The 23,081-nt window shown below is 44.6% G+C and overlaps 2 protein-coding genes across 3 annotated transcripts in view; one reads left to right on the top strand and one right to left on the bottom strand.

Annotated features, from left to right (window-relative positions):
• The window catches only part of LOC119165235 (cytoglobin-1), a 137,293-nt gene that overhangs the window by 102,043 nt on the left and 12,169 nt on the right, over positions 1 to 23,081 (top strand). The window lies entirely within an intron of this gene.
• On the bottom strand, positions 234 to 19,562 carry LOC142768403 (lipase member K-like). 2 transcript variants are annotated; one of them, XM_075870371.1, is made up of 9 exons: positions 19,386 to 19,562; positions 18,178 to 18,394; positions 17,501 to 17,615; positions 11,724 to 11,874; positions 9,786 to 9,878; positions 5,031 to 5,183; positions 3,656 to 3,727; positions 1,891 to 1,959; positions 234 to 675 (listed from the first exon to the last, which is right to left on the bottom strand). In XM_075870371.1, the coding sequence occupies exons 1-9, from the start codon at positions 19,491 to 19,493 to the stop codon at positions 328 to 330; spliced, it is 1,326 nt and encodes a 441-aa protein (XP_075726486.1). In that variant the 5' UTR covers positions 19,494 to 19,562; the 3' UTR covers positions 234 to 327. The 2 variants fall into 2 exon arrangements, with proteins under 2 accessions (XP_075726486.1, XP_075726487.1); XM_075870372.1 differs by having other exon boundaries at positions 18,178 to 18,432; positions 19,386 to 19,524.

Genomic DNA, 23,081 nt, shown 5'->3' with positions numbered 1-23,081 from the left:
CTATAATGTCAGAAATGTTGAAATGGAGAATTCGAGAACTGTGTGTCGAGTTCGGCCACTCACACAAAATACAATCAACTAGCGCATATGTTAGTGTTACTACTGTTAAACTCGCCACAGCACAACAGGTACTTCTAGAGTTACACAGATCTTCATCCAAGGACAAACACAATTGCACAGCACGACAGCCACGACGACAGCCAATCGTATGGGCTGTGTGCTTCCTACATGTATGAATTGAGAAATATGGTCTTTATTTACTTTATACGCTTGAAAAGGCACCAACTTGTCACATGAGATATGCCAGTGAGGTACAAAAGTTCGTTTTTAACGCACGTACCCCGAACACTGCTTCTGTCTGCAAAGTTGTCGGTAAGGGGGAGGTAAGATTAGGTTCTTGTCCACGGACGCCGGCCGTCTCGTACGACTTTTCTGTGCGTGCTGCTGAATCATATCGATGGCGACGTCGTGCAAGAATTCGTTTGCATTGTATCCTGCGATGAAGTCCGCGTGGCCAAACTCTCTCTGAGGTACCACGACGTGCGAAATCACGTTGGACCCGAGTGTAGCCACCAAGTCTGCCACGTCTCTGGTGTCAGCCACCAAGTCTCCTTGCGATGAAAATAAAGCGAAGGATGTCTTGATGCACTCAAGTGGGTAGGCCGGTGGCGTCAGCTGCGAATGCCAAAGTCGAGAGTAACGTGATGTGAACATGACCGCATTATGTCTCCCTTCTCAAGGCATCACTGTCCTCCCAACTTTCCCTCGCATCTGCACTACAGCCCTCTTTGTATCTTTCTTTTGTCGGTCACTTATTGAATAGTTATAAGCCGCGTTAGACCAACTGAATGGACCTGTTGTTTTACATTTTCTAAAAAAACACTAATTACTGATAGTTACCATTAAACATCTCTGGTCAGAGATGCTAAAGTTTCGCATTTTATAGCTTATTCCTCATCCAGCATAACACATGAGCATGAGCAATTGTGTAACAGAGAGTGTCACTGGCTTTCACGAGTGAGTTGCCTTTTGAACAATGCTATGTAAATCATGAGATGATAAATATTTCTACACAGTCAAAAAGACATAGCAGACTCAGTAGGGGGTAGTCATCTTCGAAAAAAACAAACATGTCAAACAATAAGCTAGCCTCCTAGAGGGAAATTTTTTTCATTTTTCTGCATACTGAACCGGGTCGCGAAGAAACAGGACAGTAGTTTTAAAGAACGATAACATAACCTCGTATTCCCACAAAGCTTAAGTGCTTGTTCAATGAATTATTTCTTTGTGAAATTCTACATGAGGTGTGTAATGCAATTCAGAATGTAGAGTTGGGGCACTTCCTCCGTATTCGGTTGATCACTCCAAAACGAAATGGGAGGAAGGAATCAGTGTAGTGATAAGGAGGTCAAAAGCAGACAAAGATGTTATGACAAAAACATAGCGAAACGAAACAATAACATATAGATAACCCGCATCTGCGGTTATACCGATAAAAAAAAGCAATAGCTCACTCTGATTGGTCGTAAAATCACCGTCAATTTGCAGTTCGGGACTAGGTGACTGTCGCAGGGAAAAAGCTGCACCTACGTTAAAGTACGGCTGCTAACAATTATTCATACTATCACGATGCACCTGGCTATTGATTTTACTTTTTGTTAGACACGTTCTGACGGTTGGTTATAACTCGCCGCACAGCATGTCGAGCTACGATACAGTTACTTTTTTTCTTCATCGTCATATTCCCTGAAACTAGCCATCTTTGCCATTTTGTTTCTTGATAACAAATTTTTTTTTCGCAAGTAGTATAGCATAAACTTTGTCCTACAAGTATGATGGATGTTTTACAACAAACAAAAAAATGGCGTCAACAAAGCGCAGACTACTTGCCTGGCCATAACGTCGTTGATTTTCAACCTTGCCATGGTCGTACATGATGAAGCTTTTCGCTCTGTACATCTGAAATTAAAATATGTCTTGTGGCGTCATATTGTATCCCGAGACAACAGTTAAATGTATATGAATAAATGTGTGTCACATGTTCATAAAGGAATGTTCCTCTACTACCAATTTAACACATACGAAACGCCCAGGTGTCCATTAAAAACAAAAATAAAATGCCGTTCTTACAGCCACTGATGTCCATTCTTACCCCTCCAAAGATGTTCAGAACATTTTAACAGTTTTTGCTATTGTGAAAGTGTTCTCACTATTTCTTGACTCCTGATATAAAACCCATACACTCTCGTTCAATTCACCACAGTTCCGTTAGGAAGTCCCGCCGCGGTGGTCTAGTGGCTGAGGTACTCGGCTACTAACCCGCAGGTCACGGGATCGAATCCCGGCTGCGGCGGCTGCATTTCCGTTGGAGGTGTAATAAATGTTGTAGGCCCGTGTGCTCAGATTGGGTTCACGTTAAAGAACCCCAGGTGGTCGAAATTTTTGGAGCCCTCCACTACGACGTCTCTCATAAACTTATGGTGGTTTTGAGACGTTAAATTCACATATCAAATGATCTCTTAGGAATGATGTTTTATGGGAGAAATAAATTGAGATACCAATCAAGTCGGGTAGAAGTTTAGACATCTGCAGCATTTGCTCCTCGGATGCGGATGCACACAATGCCTGCGCCAATGCAGGTGCATTTCGGACTGACGTCATGAGCAGTAACTCCGCCTTCAGAGAGCACTGACCAGTACTTGAGCGGGAGTGCAATCGGCTGCTGCGCTTCAATTGTTGATTGGTTGGTTCCTCAACAATTTGGCACAACCCACCTAGTGGGGTAGGCCGGGAATGGGACGGTGCCTTGCTTTTTAAATTAATTCACTTCTTAAAAGGAAGGGTTGAATTCATTAGGTAATATAGGTAATATAGGTAATACTTTAACATTAAAAACGCACAAAAATAATAAAAAATTATATATAAAACAACTGAATTTATTTATGTTTAACATTTCATTTTTTTATATCCTCGTAAGAAATTTGTAACAGCGGTAAAAATGCTCCTGTGGCTGAAACCAAATGCGATTGCGCCAAATGAAAAAATCACCGGAAGTGTCAAGTTTAAGTCCAACTTTCGTCGGGGTTCTTCTAGTAGTTTTTTCTTTTGACTTGTGAATTTTCGGCATGACAAAAAGAAGTGCTCCAAAGATTCACTCTCACCACAGTGAAGGCACGAATGCGGTGAGGCCACTGCACGTTTTTTTTTTTAAGTTGTATCCCATCGCAGTTCGCTGAAGTACGTGAACGTTGCTAAATAATTTTACTATATAAGTACCTTTTTCGCTGTACGAACTTATTTTTTATGAACACGTCGAAAGTCACCACTGCAATGCCACCACTGCAACCCGCCACTGCAACCCACCACTGCAAAGCCACACCACTGCAACACCACAGCACGATAATTCCCCAATAACAGATATTGTCCAACCAGTATTAGTCAGTTTTCTCGTGAACGGGCAAGATCCTATTACCAAATAACAACATGCTTGTAGTGGCCGGAGTAGTTTCGATCCTCTCCTTACAATAGCACAATACGAAGTTTGCAGTGACAGCGGTCGTATTGTTTAGGATGTCGTAAACAATAAACCATCATCCATTAGCACGTAAACACATTGTGGCTTTTAAAGCAGATCCTAAGACACTAAGCCACTTACCTGATGGAAGTGCCGCATGTTCTGGATAGACGTGCCCCTAGGCCAGTGTCCGGCATACACTGCCACCCGTGTCTGAAAAGACAAGTTGATGATGATGATGATGATGATGATGATGATGATGATGATGCCTTCACTGTGGCTCTTGCCCACTCAGGGGTATCGGCCAAGAATTGATGATAATAAAGACAAGCAGCAGAGAAACTTCGTTTTCTAAAGGCTATAAAAACAATTCAGTGCTACGAAAAGATGCCCCACGTGCAATTATGTAGGATGAAATAGCTGTGGTTCGTCATCCGACGAAAATTGCAGTCAATAAGCAAGACAAACAGGCTTCGTTAACGTTTCAGAATGGACAATGTTGCGTGAGGTTCTTGATTTCGTTCATTAGCGGAGTGTGCAGAGAGATAATGCTGCTTAAACGCGTTATACGTCCGTTGCATTGCCAACCAAGGGCACGTACACGTTTCTAAACACCAAATGACACTTTTTGTCTTCATCAGCAGCCCCAATTATCATTTTGCAACATGGTGCCTGACTAGACAAGCTTTCATGAATATCTCGATTACAAAAATTTTGTAACATCTTCATTCGCATGGAGAAATCATTCGAGCATTCCGAGAATAAAACATTAAATGTGTATACGCATTTTATTCAATGAAACGATTAGTTGTTATGTTACGAAGGTAATGTAACAATTATTAGTATGATCTTCCTGTGTGCAAAGTGGCGAAACACTTGTATGAGCTTTTCCAATAGGCAATAAGCGATTGAAAAAAAAAACATGAATGGTATAATGTAACATTATTATTGAATAGTAGTTCCTTTTTTGGTACATAACTCGAATCGGTGGTGTTTCCGCCAGGATTCGCGTAAATCAGCTGAAGGTGATGGTGTTTGAATATTGAAGAAGAGAAATAGTTGACGCTCATGTAAGGCATGCATATCAGAGAAGCTATCTAAAAGGCTTTTGTTGTCGTTTTTTTTCTATCCGAGCAAGTGTAAACTGCACAAAAGTCGCCACAACCTCCAAACTCAATAGACTAGGACTAACCCAGTTTTAAGCTACATTCTTTTCCCAAAGAAACGCAGTAATACACCAATCCAGCGCCCCACAAATTCGAGTATGTCGCCTAAGGCATCTGCTACTGCTAAAAGATATACTTGCAGTAATAGGAAGTTGCAACTGCATTTGCACTAAACGAATATTGCACCCTTCGCTGTCTACTAAAACCTGGTACTTGCTCCAACAAGCTCTGAAATGGCATTGAATTACAACTTTTTTTCCAGTACCAATAAGCTCACGCTTCTCGTACCTCTGCACCTGTTCAATATGTCTGTAATATTTGCTTCACGATTGGGCAGTTCAGGTGCTCACCTCATTAATCTGAGCAGGACTTCCGAGGTGCGTTAAGGTCATCGCAGCAGTACACAGGTGGCTGGTGATCGCCTCGCACAGTTTCGTGACGATCCACTGAAGACCTTCGCTGGCTCCCAAGTAACCTCCCCTGGAGAATGGATCGAGTGCCAACTGCACAAAAAAGCAAGGTGTTAGATTCGCTCTACGTCTTCCATTTTAATGCTTGAACTAAACAAAACACTGTGTCATTGACAATACTTGATCAAATTACATGTTCACTGATTATTTGGAGCTAACAGATGAGAAAGCCGAGGAAAGTATAGAGGATGTTCTCGCCAGCAGGCAGAAAAGGTGTTCCACACTCGTCCTCGTGACTACGACTGGCGTCGACTAATAATTTCAAGTTCAGATGTCAATGCATACTCCATGAAATGTACAAGGTATGAGCACTGCTCTAGCTGAGTTGTTAGAGTATCAGACGCGTTCTTCGAAGGTCGAAGATTCGGCCCCTGCCAGTGGCATGTTATCTATTCGTCTACTCTACATCCTTCCTATTTATGTGATAAATAATGAAAATGACCTTTACTTTTCTTGGCTTTTCTGTCTGTTCGAATTCGTGATTTACCGAGCAAAGAAAAACAATTTCCTAGAGCTACTCTTCCTTCATGCTCACTGACTGAAAGACAAAAGCAGTAAATCAATATACGCACCGCAAACTTTCCGACACCTCTGTTTCGTTTCGTGAGATGATTCACTTGTGCCTCTCACAATATATATTTTTTTTTCATCGAAATCGGGCCTTCTTGATACCGTGTGAGCAATTCTGCTTTCACTGCTTTTACCATTCGATTCTCCATTTACCTTGAGGCTTGCACAACATAGCTTGAGTCTATTTGATACCTATAAACCCGATTTAACTAATTACCCAGCCATCAATACAATGGGTTGAAAACATTTGAACCTGTTTCACGTGTGTGACATCCTGGCAGCAAAGGCACAACTAGAATTTTATTTTTATTGGAATTATAAGCTCACATTCTTATCGGCTGGCTGTTTTACTTTATTTTTTGCGTGAGTTTACCGCAAAAAAGAACAGGACAGGAAAGCGAACGCCACAAACACTTTATTGTCCTGGACTTTTTCTTTGCACTATTTTACGCCATAATGAATCAGTGCGCACTCTCTCACCTCTCCATTTCGCTGTCCTACTGCGAGTGCTGCCTGCTAATATTTCACCAGCTTTCCCGCAAACAGGCTTTTCAAAGGGAACCTCATAGAAAACACCAAATCAATCGGCTTGCATAGATTATTCCTTAGAAATTCTCATTCGTATCTTTTTTTTAAATTCACTAATACATAAATTATTCATGCATCAATCTATGGTGTTGCAACAGCGTGGGAAACGTTCTCACAGTTGCTTCTAAACTAAAAGTAAAAATAGGTTCCCCTCAAAAAACTTCGGTTCACCTTTTATTTACCTCCTTAAAAGACTTGTACATGTTGGTCTTTTCTTTGGTCAACAGATATTTTCTAGTCACTGTTAACGTGATAGAGTAGGAGAGCTCGTGTCACAGAAATTTCACCGTCGGCGTCGGCACCGTTGGTTGTGAGCGAAAAATTTAGAAAGAAGCAGATAAAATAAAGAATGAAAGTTTCGGTCTCATTGAGGGTTGAACCCACTGGTCGCGTGGCAAGCAGGTGTCCTAGCACAAAGCCACAGACGGGAGAAAAACACTACATAAATGCCACGTAGTGGAAAGAGTCTCCTTAACGCATTTTGTTCGACAGGTGTCACGAAGAAAACGAGCCCATTCGGCTATTGGTAGGCGCATTTGGGCGGCCATCAAACTACGTCGACAAAAGCCGAAATAGTGCAGCCATCGCCGCTAAAAACCCAGAGGAACTTTCAAACAGCTCTAAAGACGGACAACTATGTCCATCTAGCGGAAAACATATCATGCTTTTCCAGAGGTGCTGAACAAGCAAACAGCAAACGCTAGATAATGTGCTGTCATCTGTGCACGTTAAAGAACCCCAGGAGGCTGAAATTTCCAGACCCGCCACTACGGCGTCTCTCATAATCATACGGTGTTTGTAGGACGTTAAACCCAACACATCAATCAAATCAATCAAGCATTGTTGGTACCAACCGCCAGGGATACTAAGAAAATGGAATGCTCACTGAACACAGTAACACGCTGAAGTGTCAGTGCGGCGCTTTTTTGGCACGCTTTCAAAGAACGCTTCCTGGGCACTTACATAATCAGCCGTGACTACCTTGCTCACAACTGAAAAAGAAAATGATATGCTCGTGCAAGTTTGGTTTTGCTGTGTCTACTCGCTAGGCTACGCATTGGAAGACTCGGTTTTGCTGCGTCTACTGGCTAGGCTGTGTGTTCTGGCGCTACCATCAGATCTCTTAAACTGCATTGCCGGCTGCCTATGTAGAGGTACCACTTCCTGATGCTGTTGGCAATATTCCAAGCTATATGTGCTGACTAAACGTATAGAAACTTGACCAAGTGCGCAGACTCTTTGAGGTGGCGTTTGCTAGCATCCAGGGCACAGAAGGACGCAGCCGGTCACCGCGAGGGTGAGACGAGTGACCAGTTGGCTATTTCAATACGTGCCTATTCACACGCAAGTGTGCTTTCCGGCCTACGTTAGCCCTAAACACCGAACTCTTACTTCTCAGGTAGTTTCGAATTTACATTATCAAGATAAATGTGTGCTTTGAGAAAGTGCTCCGGAAAGCTGGAGATTCCTCGAAAAATGGGAGATTTATTGTAGACGTTACTTGTACATTACCTAACTAAATAACGAAAACAAGTAAAGACAGTGTATGCATCTTACAAATGAGCACTAGACACCAAGTTATCTTCGTATATGCGGATTGTACAAGTTAAAAGAAATGTAAGAAATATCGAATACTTCACACTTCAGAGAATACCACGCACGCATGCGTGCTGTTTAAAAAAAAAGGCACAGCTTTGGCAAAAAAAGGCAAAGCAGGGAACGCGACTGCAACAAATCGGAAGTTCACACTCAGAATGGCAAGCAGATCGAAACGTGCCCCGCGTTTCTCACTCACAAAGAACGCACGAAACGTAGTGACAGAAACAGATTAACGCGATTAAACGTCCCAGTTAATAGAGAGTTTTAGTACTGCGTAATGGTGCTACGTACGCATCACGCAAGCGCCTTGCGTTACGGGGCGTCGTTTGCCACTAATCGGCTTTTAGTACGCCGTAGTACCCGCGTACGTAACGAGCGTGACGCGTGTTGCGCCATCTGGTAGATTAAAATAGAAGCGCGTGCTGTTGACAGCCAATGTGAGCCAATCCAAGTGGTATAGCCAGATTATGGCCATATTTTAAGCCACAGAGCCGGTCGGCGCTTGCCTTCGATGCCGCAATTTTGCAAAACGAAGTCTCGCGCCGTCACGAACTTGTTCGAGAGTGGCGCGATCACCTCATACGTACGTACGCACGCAAATCATGCGTGCGTACGTAGCGGCTGTGTACGTAATGCGATCCGTGCGCGTTGCGGTCTGCGCATGCGCACTACGCAGAACGTGGCGTCCTTACGTACGCAACGACGCCACGTACGCAGCGTACGCAGTACTAAAACTCTCTAATACTTCGTTGTGTCTGAAAAGCACCCCTTCTCGCAAACGGAGGCTGGTCAACAATTGCAGGGACCTTTGTGCGCCCGGCAAATACGACAGAATCGTTCCGACCAACTCGAAGGCTAGCCAAGACGTACGCTTCTCCCTACTGCAAGATAAGGCCGTGCGATCCAGCTTACACCCCTTTATTCTCTACGTGGGCCTAAATACGCGTGAGAGATGAGAGCCACCGCGCGCTCACTGCGCCATCTCGCTGATAATGCTAAAAACACGATAGCCCCCACCCCTAGATGCCCGTCAACAGCGGTAAGTGGTAAATATGAATAGCTTGCCGTTTGAACGTTGAAGGAGGTACTTCTCGGTGGCTCTCAATAAAGAAAAAAAAACTTCTCGGTGGCTCAGTGGTTAACACCTCTCATTCATGGCGTGGAGGCCCCATGTTCTATACCACGGGCCGGAGTCTTCTATCTGATTTTTTTCTTCTTTTTTGCGTTTTCCTATATACAGATGCGTATACGGTGCATGACTTATACGCCGACGCCGGCAGTGATATCCAGCCGCGAGTGTCTATATGATAGCTATCACAATAAAAAATTTCAAAAATTCAGTGTACAATGATATAGTAACATTGTAGGTACAATGCATTGTACTATTGGAGAGTATTGGGCTGTGTTTAGAACGAGTAGTTAACAATTTAGAGTACCTTGTAGTTTACTATTGGAGAGCATAAAGCCGTCCCGTGAGCCTATCAATGTGTTTAGAAAAAAAGGTTAGCGATTTGGAGTACTTGGCACTGGTTTAAGAGAATTGTATTTCCAGATATATCTTACATAGCTTATGTGCACAAGGAAAGATAGAGAATGATTATCATGCGTATTTTCAGTGCAAGCTGTTATATAAAGTGAAAATAACTTATTTGCGCGTGCAGTGATGTACAATGCAAAAATTGTACAACAAGGACAGGACATTCTTGAACTTCGAGATGAGTAAACTTATGAAAACAGTAAGGCTATATGCATAAACAAGGGGGTCATTCACAGTGTGAGGTGGTACTAGAGCTCAGGAAAGTGAGAACAGAATGAAAAAGAAATGCTGAAAGAGTGAATTAGAGGCGACCACTATATCTGCATCTGCATCCTACTTACCAGCACAGGTGGTAACAGCGGCATGGCCGCAGATATAGGCTGGCCCGAGTGTGTGATATTCGCCACGGGACCATATCCGATCACAAGATCAATCTGAGTACAAAACAGAATAACTAAGTTTGACACTTTCACATTGTATGTGTTCTGTAAATGTTACAAAGTCACTGGCGAAATAAAAAGTAAAAATGTTGAATGCGAGCACCAAAAATTGTGGTAGCGCAGACTCCTTACAATCAGAGATTATTTCTCGTAAGGCAAAAGAAGCACTTAGGGTTCACCACTGCCTACAGGCAACAGGGCCTCCCTGCGATCCCCCCTAAGGACTTCCTGTTCCTTTCACCTTCTAAACACTGGGCTGTCCGCAGCCTGTTGGAGTTCCTGGAGCCGACTGCAATCGCCGCCTACCGTTAGACGCCCGCAACTTGCTGGGCACTGACTTCCCCTTTTGGCCTCCCCCATGACTGAACGAAACCCCGGCTGTTGATCCTTTTATCTTTCTATTATTTTTCGTTCTTCTGTTTTCTCTTTATTCCCCACTTCCCCTTTCTGACGCAATGCCGCGCTTAAGCTAGGTCTGCATAATTAAGCTCCCTTCCAACAATAAACAATGACTACTACTCGTAAGAGAACCTCAGAAGATGGCCGGCCTGGAGCGGCATCAGGGTGCTCCTTCCTACGGTCCACGCATTTTTCTTGCCCAGCCATGCCCAGGCATACACATACGCTATGTACTACAGCTTGCGATTGCTCGTAGGAATGAAGCCGGCGAAGTTTCCGGAATTGGAGAAAACAAAAACAATATTACTCAGTGCAGTCATTAATGCGCTTCGTTAGCGTTGAGTGGAAAGTCTGAAAATATAGCATCTTGCAGCATTTTCGATCAAGTGTGGATGTACCTGGTTGTAGCCAGTGCAGCACCTTGCACAAGCTAAAATCAAAAAGTCAAAACACTGATCCTCTTATACAGAGTAACGGTGATTTCAGTACTGATGCTACTGAAACCCATATCCATGCGCTGAACCTCCCCCCCCCCCCCCGATTACTTAAAGGGGCCGCCAAGTCTACTTCATATCTGTAATAAGTATGACCTGTCTTTTTGTTATTTTGGTGCAGGCTAAAGGCAATGTAGGTCTTTCAGAATAATGGGGGTCGGGGATCCTAGGTGTTGCACTCTAAGGACTATTATTACAGGCCTTTATCCCTGGAAATCCACGGACCAAAGGCAGGCTGGTTTGAGAAGTGCATCATCAATTCATTATCACGTTTGGGATCATTTCAGATCTTATTTTCTTTTGGCCTTTAGTGTCCTAACGTGGATGCGTTGAGTGGAAGGCACAAAGTGCAAGCAGCAAAGTGCACGACAGGTAGTGTACGTGGGGCGATGTTTGCCACTACCTGTGAAATTCTCTTCGCCACTTGTCTTTTGTGTCTTTCGCTCAGTGCGTCAGCATTAGAATGTCATGCAAACTAGCCAAAGTTGAAGCATTGCTAGACTTCACTAATACAGGGCGCAGGAAAGGGTGAAGGCGTTGGTTAACTTCGGCCTCCTCTAATACGCGTGCCCATGCATGTTCCTCGCATGTGGGCACACTGTCGCATTTGACTCGAAGAAAACCAGTGGGACCATAGTCCACCAGAAAGAAGTCAGGCACACACGGCACTGGAACCAACTTTCGTAGTGGCACCAAATATTGCCACAACTTCACCACAACATTGGCAAAATTGCTTCAACGTTGTGACAACACTGCATTACCAAGGTTTAAGGATGTGATTTTCAGCGTTGTATGCGTTGCCTTCTTTCTCTTGTTCTGTGGGTTTACTGCTTTTCTTCGAATAACATCAACCGGCTGGCTCATACCACTACTCTTCTGCCTGTGCATGCTGTGCGCGAACTCCTGCAAAGCATGTTTCGAGCGAGTGTATCCCTTCTGTCAGCACCTTTTCATTGTACTCCGGGCGTGTTGACAGCAAGACCAAGGTTATGGTCACTCCCTGAGACAGTGCCATTATCGTGAGCTTGGGGGCACCGGTGGCCTCAAGAACGTGGTCCACGCAGGCTGCCAAATCGTAACGACCAAGCTCGTCGAAGCTGCAAATTGTAGCGAAATATTTAGCGATGTTATCAAAAAGGTTCATCTGGCAGAAACAAAAAGAAGCAATTAACCCAGTGGCTGCCACCTGGAGGCACCCAGACGGAATGCCTCCAACTAGGAGCACCACGAGTGTTAGCGTTACGGTCACACGTAATAGAGAGTTTTAGTACTGCGGAATGGTGCTACGTACGCATCACGCAAGCACCTTGCGTTACGTGGCGTCATTTGCCTCTAATCGGCTTTTAGTACGCCGTAGTACCCGCGTACGTAACGAGCGTGAAGCGTGTTGATCTGGTACATCAAAATAGAAGCACGTGTTGTTGACAGCCAATGTGAGCCAATCCAAGTGTTATAGCCAGAGTTTGGCCATACTTTAAGCCACAGAGCCGGTCGGTGCTTGCCTTCGATGCCGCCATTTTGCAAAATGAAGTCTCGCGCCGTCGCGAACTTGTTCGAGAGCGGCGCGATCACCTCATACGTACGCACGCACGCATCTCATGCGTGCGTACGTGGCGGCTGCGTACGTAATGCGAAACATGCGCGTTGCGGTCTGCGCATGCGCACTACGCAGAACGTGGCGTCCTTACGTACGCAACGCCGCCACGTACGCAGCGTACGCAGTACTAAAACTATCTACTTTTATGGTGTACGTATGAACTTGTGTTAGTGCGGAAGTAGTGCGATAACGCTTTCATTTACAGTGAAAGCTGTATACGGCTAGTAGAAACCAAGCAATGTCCGACGGAGGCGTCATCAGAGGTCCCGATTCTTTGCATTATCAGTTACGTCATTCGTACCGTCGTACGCGCGCCATTGGCTGTGTTGTGAGTCAGCTTGCGATGTCAAACGCTTGCAACAACGTGGCGTTGCGGTGTCAATAGCGAGTTTGAGAATCGGGGGCCCAAGGCAATGGATCCCCAAGCGGCGTTGCGTAGGTTGCTCTTGCGTTCGGAGGATAAGCACAGCTTGAGAACTGGGTCCAACGCTGGCTGCATTGGGTCAAACGCACGGGGCGCCACCCGAGGCCAAATTAAATATTACGTGAGACGCGAGCCATGTGGCACCGTGGCTCGCGCTGCGTCTCTTTCGTCTCGCTGGCAACCCAAGACGCCTTGGTGGCCCACGAAAGTTCAACACGAACGCAAGATCTCGAGATTAGCTTGGGTTCTGCGCATGCGCCCTGGTGGGTCGCAAGCTTCGTGGGTCCCCAAGCTCCTTCGGGCCCCAATTCTCAATCTTTCTCATGAGATGATTGTGGAAGTATGTTCACCGGAACGAACACCTGCTTTTGGCGGGAGATTCAAAAGCGGCACTTCGGCTTCGCCGGTGACATTGCCGCGTCACCCAATTGGTTGTTCTCGAATCACCACCTGTGATTCAAGAACAACCACTGTGATTGACGCATTGCGAAACGCAATAAACCACTCATTACACGATTGCATGACCCTGATCATGTGACGCATAATGCACGACATGTGAAATAAGCGCTGTGCTAAACCCAAGCCAAAGTTGTATGTGTGTTTAGAAAAAGTGTAACGATTTAGAGTACATCGTACTCTACTATGGGAGAGCACCGCGAAAAGTTCATCAAGAATTGTTAGAAGCTTCAGTGGTGCGTCGGGGTGAACCTACCGCTAAACACGGGGACCGAACGCTTCAGTTGTCGCTGGTTAATCATTTGTACGCAGTGCTTAGGGGGTGATTTTTTTTCGCTGCAGTACTTTTTTGTCATAATACTTCAGAATATAATCTACAAAAAAGTGGCCTTTCTTATCTATTGCCGTTTAAGGATACGAAAATGCTTAACAAAGACTGGTAAAGTGTTTTCTAGCCTAATAAAATGGGTTTTCCTGATAATAGGTTAAATATTTGAAGAGTAAGTGGAAGTCAACGTGTTTATCTATTGAATTTTCACTAACCTTCAAGTGCTGGGATACCAGAATTACATCGAGAATTCCGGTGTTGGCATGCGCATTGGCAAAGGAACATGCGGCTTGATAAATATTACTGATACTATTTGCGTTCAAGTATTGTGACCGTCAGAACATAATCATCCCCGCAAGTATAACAGCCGCGATGAAGGAGGCATTTTAAAAAAGATTCACGATTGATATCTCTACCAAACAGTGCCGTCTGTAAGAATGCTTTCGCATCTTTCCCGTGTTGTAAGTTATATCGATAAGATGCCTTTATACTACGGTAACATCCCATTTTACAACTCATCTGAGTTCGCTTAAGCCAGTATCACCCTGCTTTCGAAAAAAATAACCGTGTGGCGGCATTTTTGTGAAAGTACCTCGAAAGACTGAAACGTTCTCGAACCATGCCAATAATTTTAACGCTTGCCAGCCTCCCAAATGAATGTGAGATAGAAGGCGTGAGCTTACATTTGGCAGCTTTTGGCCACCACGTGCAGTACTTTTTTTTATTATTATAAACAGCTCTTCAATGCATTCTGACTCCTTCCAGCAGCAAAATCAACATTGAAGCCAACTAACTGAAATGACGTTTCTTCAGAAAGCCGCAACGTATCGACTCTATAACCCACAAATCCAAAACCCTTTTGTTGAAAACTGTATTGTTTAGTTTATTTTTTTTTTTGGGGGGGGGTATCTTAGTTTGCTTACTTGGGTGTTGATTTGTTTGCTTGCTTGTTAGTTTTTACGTGCATTTCTACCAAGCTTCGTTTTTTTTGTCTTTTTGTCATGCTACGAGTCCGGTAACCTTTTACAAAAAAATCTCATTCACGTACCATGTTTGAAACATTTTTTGAAGCAGGTTTTTAAACACCTACTGAAGTGTTCAAATTGTGTATCATGCACTATAGCATAAGGATTTGCGTGCATCTGCCTGAAGCAATGGCCAGTGTTGGGACTACGACAATGCATCTCACGTGACCCACACTATCATAGGCAGCGTAGGTGACGTTTTTTTATATCACAGTTTACTTCTTTATAAAACACAACCAGTCACGTCAGGTCATCTAAAGGGAATAATGCGAATCGCTGTGCTATATGAAGTTCAAACCTGCTTGTGCCTCATATACTCCATCTCATTTGTTCTCTGTTTGCGTCGGTGTTCGTATCAATACACCCCTGTCTTCCTTCAAACATTCTCAGTTGACGAGGCTTCAAGTTTCATCGCCTCTAGGACGAGCCTAGCTTGTTCGACCATAACCCTTCAAAAAAAGTAGCCAAAGCTCCGACTACTCTTTTGAATATATAAAACTCTTCTCTGACCAAATAGTAACAGACCTGAAAGTGCAAATTTCTAGCAGTGGGAACAGCAGCAGGTAACGCTTATTCTTTTAGTGTTTACTTCCTTGCAAAACACAGCCGGTCACCTTTTCTCACCCGTAGAGGAGAATGCGGCAACTTGCAGTTTGCATGCCACTGCCATGTTCCGTTGAGTACTAAAAGCGAGTTACTTCTACAGCTGCCTCCATGCAGCTAGCTGGTGCGTAGGGACGGCTTACTGCTCTCCCATTGTTAAGTACCAAGTACTTAAAATTGTTAAATATTTCTTCGAAACACAAATTCGCTTGGTAAAGAGTTCCACGGGACAGCTTTCAGCTCTCCCATAGTAGAGTACTAAGTGCTCTAAATCATTAACCACTTTTTCTGAACACACTAAAAACTTTGTGTTCTTACCCACAAGACCGCCTTATGCTTTCCCAGAGTATAGTGCCAAGCGCTCTAAATCGTTAACCACTTTTTTTACACACACATTCCGCCACCAAAATATGCGGCGTAATACTGTTCTACTTTTAGCGGGATGGCTCAGTGCTCTCCCATAGTGTAGTATTAAGTACTAAAAATCGTTAAATATTTTTCACAATTATAGAGTCATCAAATTAGCCACTTGTTCTTATTTATTTATGGACGGCTTACTGCTCTCGCATAGTTGAGTACCAACTACTCGAAATTGTTAAACATTTTTTTTTCTAGACACTTCGTCCGGACAGCTAATTGTTCACCCTCATTATAGTTTATTGTACTCTAAATCGACGAACATTTGTTCTACACACAGGATAGTAATACACAGTAAGTCATAAAACATTTTTTAGACATTCGTTAGCCAATAGGAAGGGCCAAATTTTTCGTGATGTGTTCATCTGCGTCGCATCATTTGCTCAGAGTCCTTATGGCGTCTGCACGCATGCGATGAGCGAGCAAAGGGAACAGACGGCAGTAGCGAAAAAAAAAATCTCCGTATTTCCCCGCAGGGACTGATGAAGAGTGGGCGAAGCTCCGGAGGTACATCGATAAACTGCGAATCGCACTCGATGAGCATGTGCCTATGTACATACGCGACAGAAAACGTGAGGAACGTGTGCGATTTGCCCAGCTGGCGAGGCAGAGTTCCTTGCGGCGTTCTTGCAAGTATTGTAACGTGTTGGGTACGCCCCGCATGAACGCCGGGTCTCTGTTGAGAACTTCGTCCATGAACTCGCACGCCACTCTGGAGTTGCTGCCACGTGCGCGAGATGATGATGGGAGCGAGCACTGCAGCGTCATCTAGTGAGCAATCCGAGTACTAGGGATGGCTGCGACGGACGACGGCGGACAAGCACATACCCTATTGAGCTTCGCTCTTAAAAAATATGGCTGCACCCACGAAAGCAGGTTCTCTCCACCTCAAACTTATCGAGTCATCATCGTTCTTCTGTGGCGTGCAAGCCTCCATATGATGCTTGAAAGTGAAATTTCAAATTCATGCGCCAAAATTTAACTCCTATGTATTCGGAATTATACGTCACACTATTTTTCATTATCATTATCAAAACATTTTATCGTGTATGCGGGGCTCGATAAGTAAGCGGAGCTAGATCATGAACTTCTATCGCTATAATAGCAGCAAAACGAGGCTCTATGGCCCTATGATACGTCCTAGGCGTGACATAACAGAAATTGGTGCCAGATTTCCCCTTTATTTATTGGGGGCGGCATAGCCGATGCGTAAAAAGCGAATGTTCAGATCAAAGCAGGGGGTCACATGTGCGTTGGCACTGCCACTTCGATTTAGAATCGCAGCTACCCACAGTCACTGGGGGTACGAGAATCACAGAGATACGAGGTATATGAAAAAAATGATAAACGTATCACGTATCAGTGTTACATAATGCATGCCATTGAAGTGCCAATGGCTCATCCCTTTCAATTGTTAGGGAATTATATCTCTAACTCTATAAGCTAGCATGCGGCTAGCTCACACCATGTGGCTTTGTTAGTGCTGAATGGCAGTGGTGAGATGAAGTATAACCACATTAGTTCCTAAAGTTAGTTCTTAGTGATAGAAGACATCTAACGTCAAACACTCACTACTACCGAACCGACCAAGACACTCTGCAGGTGTTTTTATTTATATTTGATATCCATAACTACAATGCAGTGCTATTGTTTCCTACTTTGCGCCATAGCAGTTTCTTAGGGAAATTTCTCGTAGAACAAAAAGCCCTAAGCCAGTACTTCTTTACGTTTGTCCTGCGTGTTAGCTAGTAGACAAGACAAGCTGCTGTACAATCCAGGGACACTTGTAAAGAAAGTTCCAGTTTCAAAGCGAATATCCTTCCTGAAGATGTTGCCGCCATTCATGGCGTAAGCCGTATTCAGGGGCTCTTACCTCCATCTCCAGTATCGGGGGTCGTCTTGAAACAGTGTCGTATGGTTTGAGTACAGCTTCGCTTCTCTCGAGTTCATGGACCACACGTCAAAGCCCCCGTCCACTAGCAGAAATCCTGCCGAAATGCAAGTGAACACGATTTGGTGTTCTTTTAATAATTCTTATTGCTATACAAATCAGTGTTTAAGCAGCCTCTGTCCTTTACAGGAAATGAATTCAATGTGCCCTATTGACTAGTGGAAGATAAGATAGTGTCCTTTCCGCCAATATTCTAGAAACACGCAATAAAGTATTCATGTCTGTCTATTGCTTTTCAGTGGTTGATTCTTTTTTCTTTGTGTAGTTGTGTTCACAAAAACTGCACATTTTATCACATTTAACACGTACTTTTCTTTTCTTTGCTTCTCTCGCTGACAAGTGTCGAGAGGAGCATTGTGTGAAGCGTCACCGCACGTGTCGATATGCCCTTTATTTGTGCTACGAACTGAAAATAATGCATTCAGTGCTCCATTTCACTGACCGATTGCTTTTTTTTCAGTTGCTTTCGTTCGTATGTGGGTTATCGTGTTCAAATGCATTTGTATCGAAAGAGTAGCACATTCCACTACTGTACAAGGCCTAGAACATCAGGGCAGCGGTACGCAACAAATATTGATAATAACGCATTCAGTACTTGCCAGGACTTTGCCACGGGTAGTTTAGGAACCACATATCAGAAGCACTCGTGAAGACAGGCAACAGAAGTACAGGGTAGCGAGGCGACCTCTCGTGGTAGATAGCTGAAGGGCTACCGCCTCGACCGTAAGGGATGTGGTCCATTTCAAGCACGTACCCATCATCGGTAGTCACGTAGCTGCGGTCGCAGGGGTAGCCGTGGTACTTTATAAGATCGCACTGCGTTGAGCCATTGCCCCCTTAATAGACGACAGAGCCTGTAACATTTGTTTTGCACTCTTGAAGATTCAATGTTTCCAAGTTAGATTATGCGATACTAAGAACTCCATGAGATGCAGGGGAAGTTAGAAGTCATGTCAGCAAAACTGAAAACAAACATGGAAGAATCTTTTCGCCATTGTATATACCTCTCTCTGATCTCTTTTCGAGTAACACCGACTCGGTGAAAGTGCTGCCGGGTGAGCTACTCTTCACTAGTTCTGAGTCAGTCGCGAGTCTGGTTTAAGCTGTTCATCGTGACTGCCCACTGTAGTGACTCCCCCAACTTCCACTCCTCCACCTAGCCTTCTACAACCAGTTCAAAGCATGTGAGACCTTATTTTATGATCACAAATTTGCGTGTTTAGAGATTTTTCCGGCCTTTTCAACTGGAAAGGAAGCCAATAAATCAACCGAGTCCTCAGTGGTAAGATTCTGTGAGTGGTTGGGTGTTTGCATGGCAGTTAAGACACTGGGCCTCTTCTTGTGAGTTTTAAAATAACTATTAGTAAATGCACCCGCCGCGGTGGTTTAGTGCTAATGGTGCTCGATTGCTAACCCGAATGCCATGGGATCGAATGTCGCCAACGACGGCCACATTTTGATGGTCATATAAGGCTGGAGGCACTTGTCCTTAAATTTAGGCACCCGTTATAAAAAACCTGGCGACCTGAGTTTGCGGATCCTTCTTTTGCGGCACCCTCCGTAATCCTATTCTGGCTTTAGGGCGTGAAAGAGTAGATACATAGCAAGTAATACATTGCATTGTATTACTTAATCTAATTGCAGGCAGTTTAGACTATGGTTACCTTTTGAAGCCGAAAGCACGTTCAGAGACCGTTCTCGTTGAACAAAGCAGGACTATTTCACAATGTAAAACTCCTACCCTGTCTTGCCCTCATCTTGCCATTCTCTGAATAAGAAAAAAAAAGCAAAACAAAGCATTGCTTACGGGACTCAGTCGGGCTTGCAGCGTCAGTTCGTTACCAGCTTTGCCGGATCTGCAAATCGCCAAGAAAAATGCAAAGAGACCAGCCAATGCAACGGCTAGGGCAACCATTTCTGCAGCCTACTGCAGCTCTTGGAACGAGCCGTCCGCGACTGACGCATGCGGCGCCAAGTACGTACAACGGTGTGACAATCCTTATCAAGTGACCCTTTCGTTCTACATCAGCGGTCACCTGGTAGTGTTTCATTGATACGTGGCCAACAGTCAAACTACACTTCTGGGCGAACGCATCCCAGACGCTGACCAGGGTGCATCGCTGCCGTTGATGGCCGTATTGTGAACGTCGCAAAAGAACTGTGTTCTATGTGCAAATACAGCGACTACTTTGTGACGGTCAATTTTATGAATGTAGATTTCTTATAATAACATCCGGGATATTACGTGCCAGAAACTATGGCACGGTATGTTCAAAGAACATTGAGGTAAAGTGCGAACATTTCACCTCTACCAAAAGGCTGTCCGCGTGGCCGCAATCAAACCCGCAGTCATTGGGTGAGCGGCATAGAGCCGTAACCATTGTACCAGCATAGTGACATGGACTTTTGTTATTACGGTGGTGTGTCCAATGCGTCTAAATTGAACAGAACGCCCCCATCGTCGTTTTTCGGATGTGAAACGACCTAAATTTCAGGAACCGACTCGCTTCTCGGCCCAGCCATCACTAAAGAATGTGTATGGCAGCAAGAATCCCTTGTGCGTTGGAGCAAGCTGCGATTCGGTATACAAACGTAACACGAGCAATTACATTACTTTCCGAATTGCAGGTGAAGACTTTCCGTAAAGAGCAGGGAAACAAGACAGGTGAGCCAGCCAGTGGCTTTGCACAGAAACAGCGCAATAACAATCACAACCCTTATTGTAAATATGCTATCTTCTCAGCATTCAAACATTCCGGCATACCATATGCGACATAATATTTGTAGCTCTTTGCTGACGTGAAAGTTTGCGAAATGTGCTATTTATACTGGGCGTTGATCACTAAGCTGCAGACTTCGTCAGTTTTCGCACGCACGAGAGAATAGCTTACAGCTGCAGTCCCCAATAGATATCACGCATTACACCGAACGCAGAGGCGGCGTAGAAACAAAGGTGCCCTGTTATCTCAGGGAGAAGAAAGTGTGCCATTTTGTAAGCGTGTGATAGTTTAAGGACGCACATGCGACAACCAGCCATTATGGCCTCATTTCTGTTGATGTAACACATAAAAGGACGTTCGCCGCCGTAAAGCTCGATATTGCCACATTCCCTCCTCAAGCTTTGTTATCGCCCCGTTTCGCTATCAGTAATTCTCAGCGCAAACCACGCCTACAGTGTTCGAGAAGCTTCAGGACTGCAGTAGGTTGTTTTGTTAGGATTACGCCCACTTCGTGATCATTACAGATTATACTGGAACCTACGTCACCGCTAGCGATAACGATATAAAATTCGATGGCAAGTATATAAATGCCGACCCGCTTCACCGCTTCTCACTGGATCGACGACCGACACTCTGCTCGCCGCTATCTGTGCCAGTGTCATGCTGTAATCTAACTTTCTTTTTACGTGGCCCCAAGTTCAGCCCAAATAAACAGTTTATTCGACCTGCAGTCTTCTCCTTTCATCCACGTCACGACCCGGTGACAATATGTAGTGAACTTTAAAGAACCAACAGCTCTCTATCCTTTCCTTTGCTCCTCCCTCTGTCGCCCCGCAATGCCGACGCAGGCAGCGTCTGCTGACGAGTTTCTTGATCGAAAAAACCGACTTCTCGCGCTGCACAACCATAGCCTCCTAGGTTTCCCTTGCCTGCCGGATTATCAGCGGTCACATGCAAAGCGGCCGTCGTCGGATGGATGGATGGATGGATGTGGCTGTACCCTTTAGATCGGGTGGCGGCTAACGCCACCTAGCCGTAATACTTAGTGAACTAACCATTACATTTAACTTTTTTTTTTCCTTTAAATAATGAAGTTGAGGATTCGTACTTCGCAGTGAAGGGTTTAATTTTCACTCGTGCCTTGACTTTAGCCACCAATCAGATAACCTCCTTCTAGTTAAGTCTACCCGCTTAAAGTCTATTTTGCCCTCGCTGTCCCTAAATCCCAGTGCTTTGAAAAACTCTGCGCCGTCATCCTGAACTATAGGGTGAAGCCCTTTACAGAACATTATCAAGTGTTCGGCAGTTTCTTCTTCCTCTCCACACGCACTGCATACTGTGTCGACCCCTTCGTATTTGGCCCGATATGTCTTGGTTCGCAGTACTCCCGTCCTAGCCTCAAACAGTAGAGAACTACCCCGAGTATTATCATAGATCCTTTCCTTGGCAATTTCCTGCTTAAAAGTTCGATAGATCTCTAGTGCGGACTTCTTAATCATGCCCATTCTCCACATGTCAGTCTCCGTTTCCTTCACTTTTTTCTTAACCGATAGTTCTTTTGGGTTTGGCCACCTGCTGTTTTCTAAGTATTTACCAGTCAACTTCCTGGTTCGCTTCCTCCATTTTGTATCGACATTCTTCATGTACAAGTAGCTGAAAACCTTCCTAGCCCAACGCTCTTCCCCCATTTCTCTCAATCGCTTCTCAAATTTTATCTTGCTGCTAGCTTCCCTGCCCTCAAATGATGTCCATCCCATATCACCCTGTACTCCCTGATTTGGTGTATTCCCGTGAGCTCCTAAAGCAAGCCTACCTATTCCACGTTGCTTAATTTCTAATCTTGCTTGAACTTCTGATCTCATGCACAAGACCGCATTGCTGAACGTCAGCCCAGGAACCATGACACCTTTCCATATTCCTCTCACAACATCATACCTATTGTAATTCCACAGTGCCCTATTTTTCATGACTGCTGCATTCCTGTTACCTTTAGTCGTCACGTATATTTCGTGTTCCCTCAGATACTCGGTCCCATTGCTTATCCATACGCCCAGATATTTGTATTTATCTGTTATCTCTAGCTTGACCTCTTGTATTCTAAGCTCACTACCTTCGTTGTCATTGAAAATCATGACTCGGGACCATGGTGGTGGCGCCACCTATGTAGGGGTGTCTTCAAATAGGTTTTTACGTTTTTGGAACTTATATGCAACAAAAATAACCTTAAAAAGTTTTAAAAAGGTGTAAACGTAATTATAATTAACGCTACGTAAGTGACGCTGTTATAGATGACAGGCGTCTTGCGCTCATTCAACAAGCAACTCCTTCAAAACAAAGCATGGCCTGTGAAGTTAGTAGCAAACGCCAAAACTGCCGATCTCAAAGGCCAAGTACAAGGACCCTTACCCCTACGTAGGTAGCGCCACCATAGATGACGGGCGTTTCGCGCTCATCCGGCAGGCAAGGGAAATCCAGGAGGCTATGGCCCAACCGTTCACTGGCCACCCCGTATATATATAGGCACTTGATCTTCACCTCCAACGTAGTGCCGGTGTGAGATTTCTGCTGCGCGTTTTAGAGCAATAAAATTTCGCAGTGTGTGCGTTAACTAAAAGTGGACTGCAGGTCTCTGTGTCCAATAGGAGCATTCTTTCTCTCACTGCCCCTTAGCAGCAATTGGTGTGTCTCCATGGGAAACGCCGGTTCATCACTGCGGTCTTTGCGCTTCCGCAGGTTTTTCTCTTGCGCAACGCCGCGATGAGCGCCAGCGTCATCGTGGCTGC

This window comes from Rhipicephalus microplus, chromosome 8 (genome assembly GCF_043290135.1).
Source record: "Rhipicephalus microplus isolate Deutch F79 chromosome 8, USDA_Rmic, whole genome shotgun sequence".
Classification (NCBI taxonomy): domain Eukaryota; kingdom Metazoa; phylum Arthropoda; class Arachnida; order Ixodida; family Ixodidae; genus Rhipicephalus; species Rhipicephalus microplus.
This window is presented reverse-complemented; position numbering and strand designations above follow the sequence as displayed.

What these genes read in the sequence shown, in the direction of transcription:
- LOC142768403 (XM_075870371.1), bottom strand. Translation starts at nt 19,493, where the DNA reads ATGGTTGCCCTAGCCGTTGCATTGGCTGGTCTCTTTGCATTTTTCTTG. An exon ending in TGCAAGCCCGACTGAGTCCC is followed by an intron (nt 18,395 to 19,385) that starts GTAAGCAATGCT and finishes GGCTCAACGCAG; the next exon opens with TGCGATCTTATAAAGTACCA. An exon ending in GTCCTGCTCAGATTAATGAG is followed by an intron (nt 3,728 to 5,030) that starts GTGAGCACCTGA and finishes TTGTCTTTTCAG; the next exon opens with ACACGGGTGGCAGTGTATGC.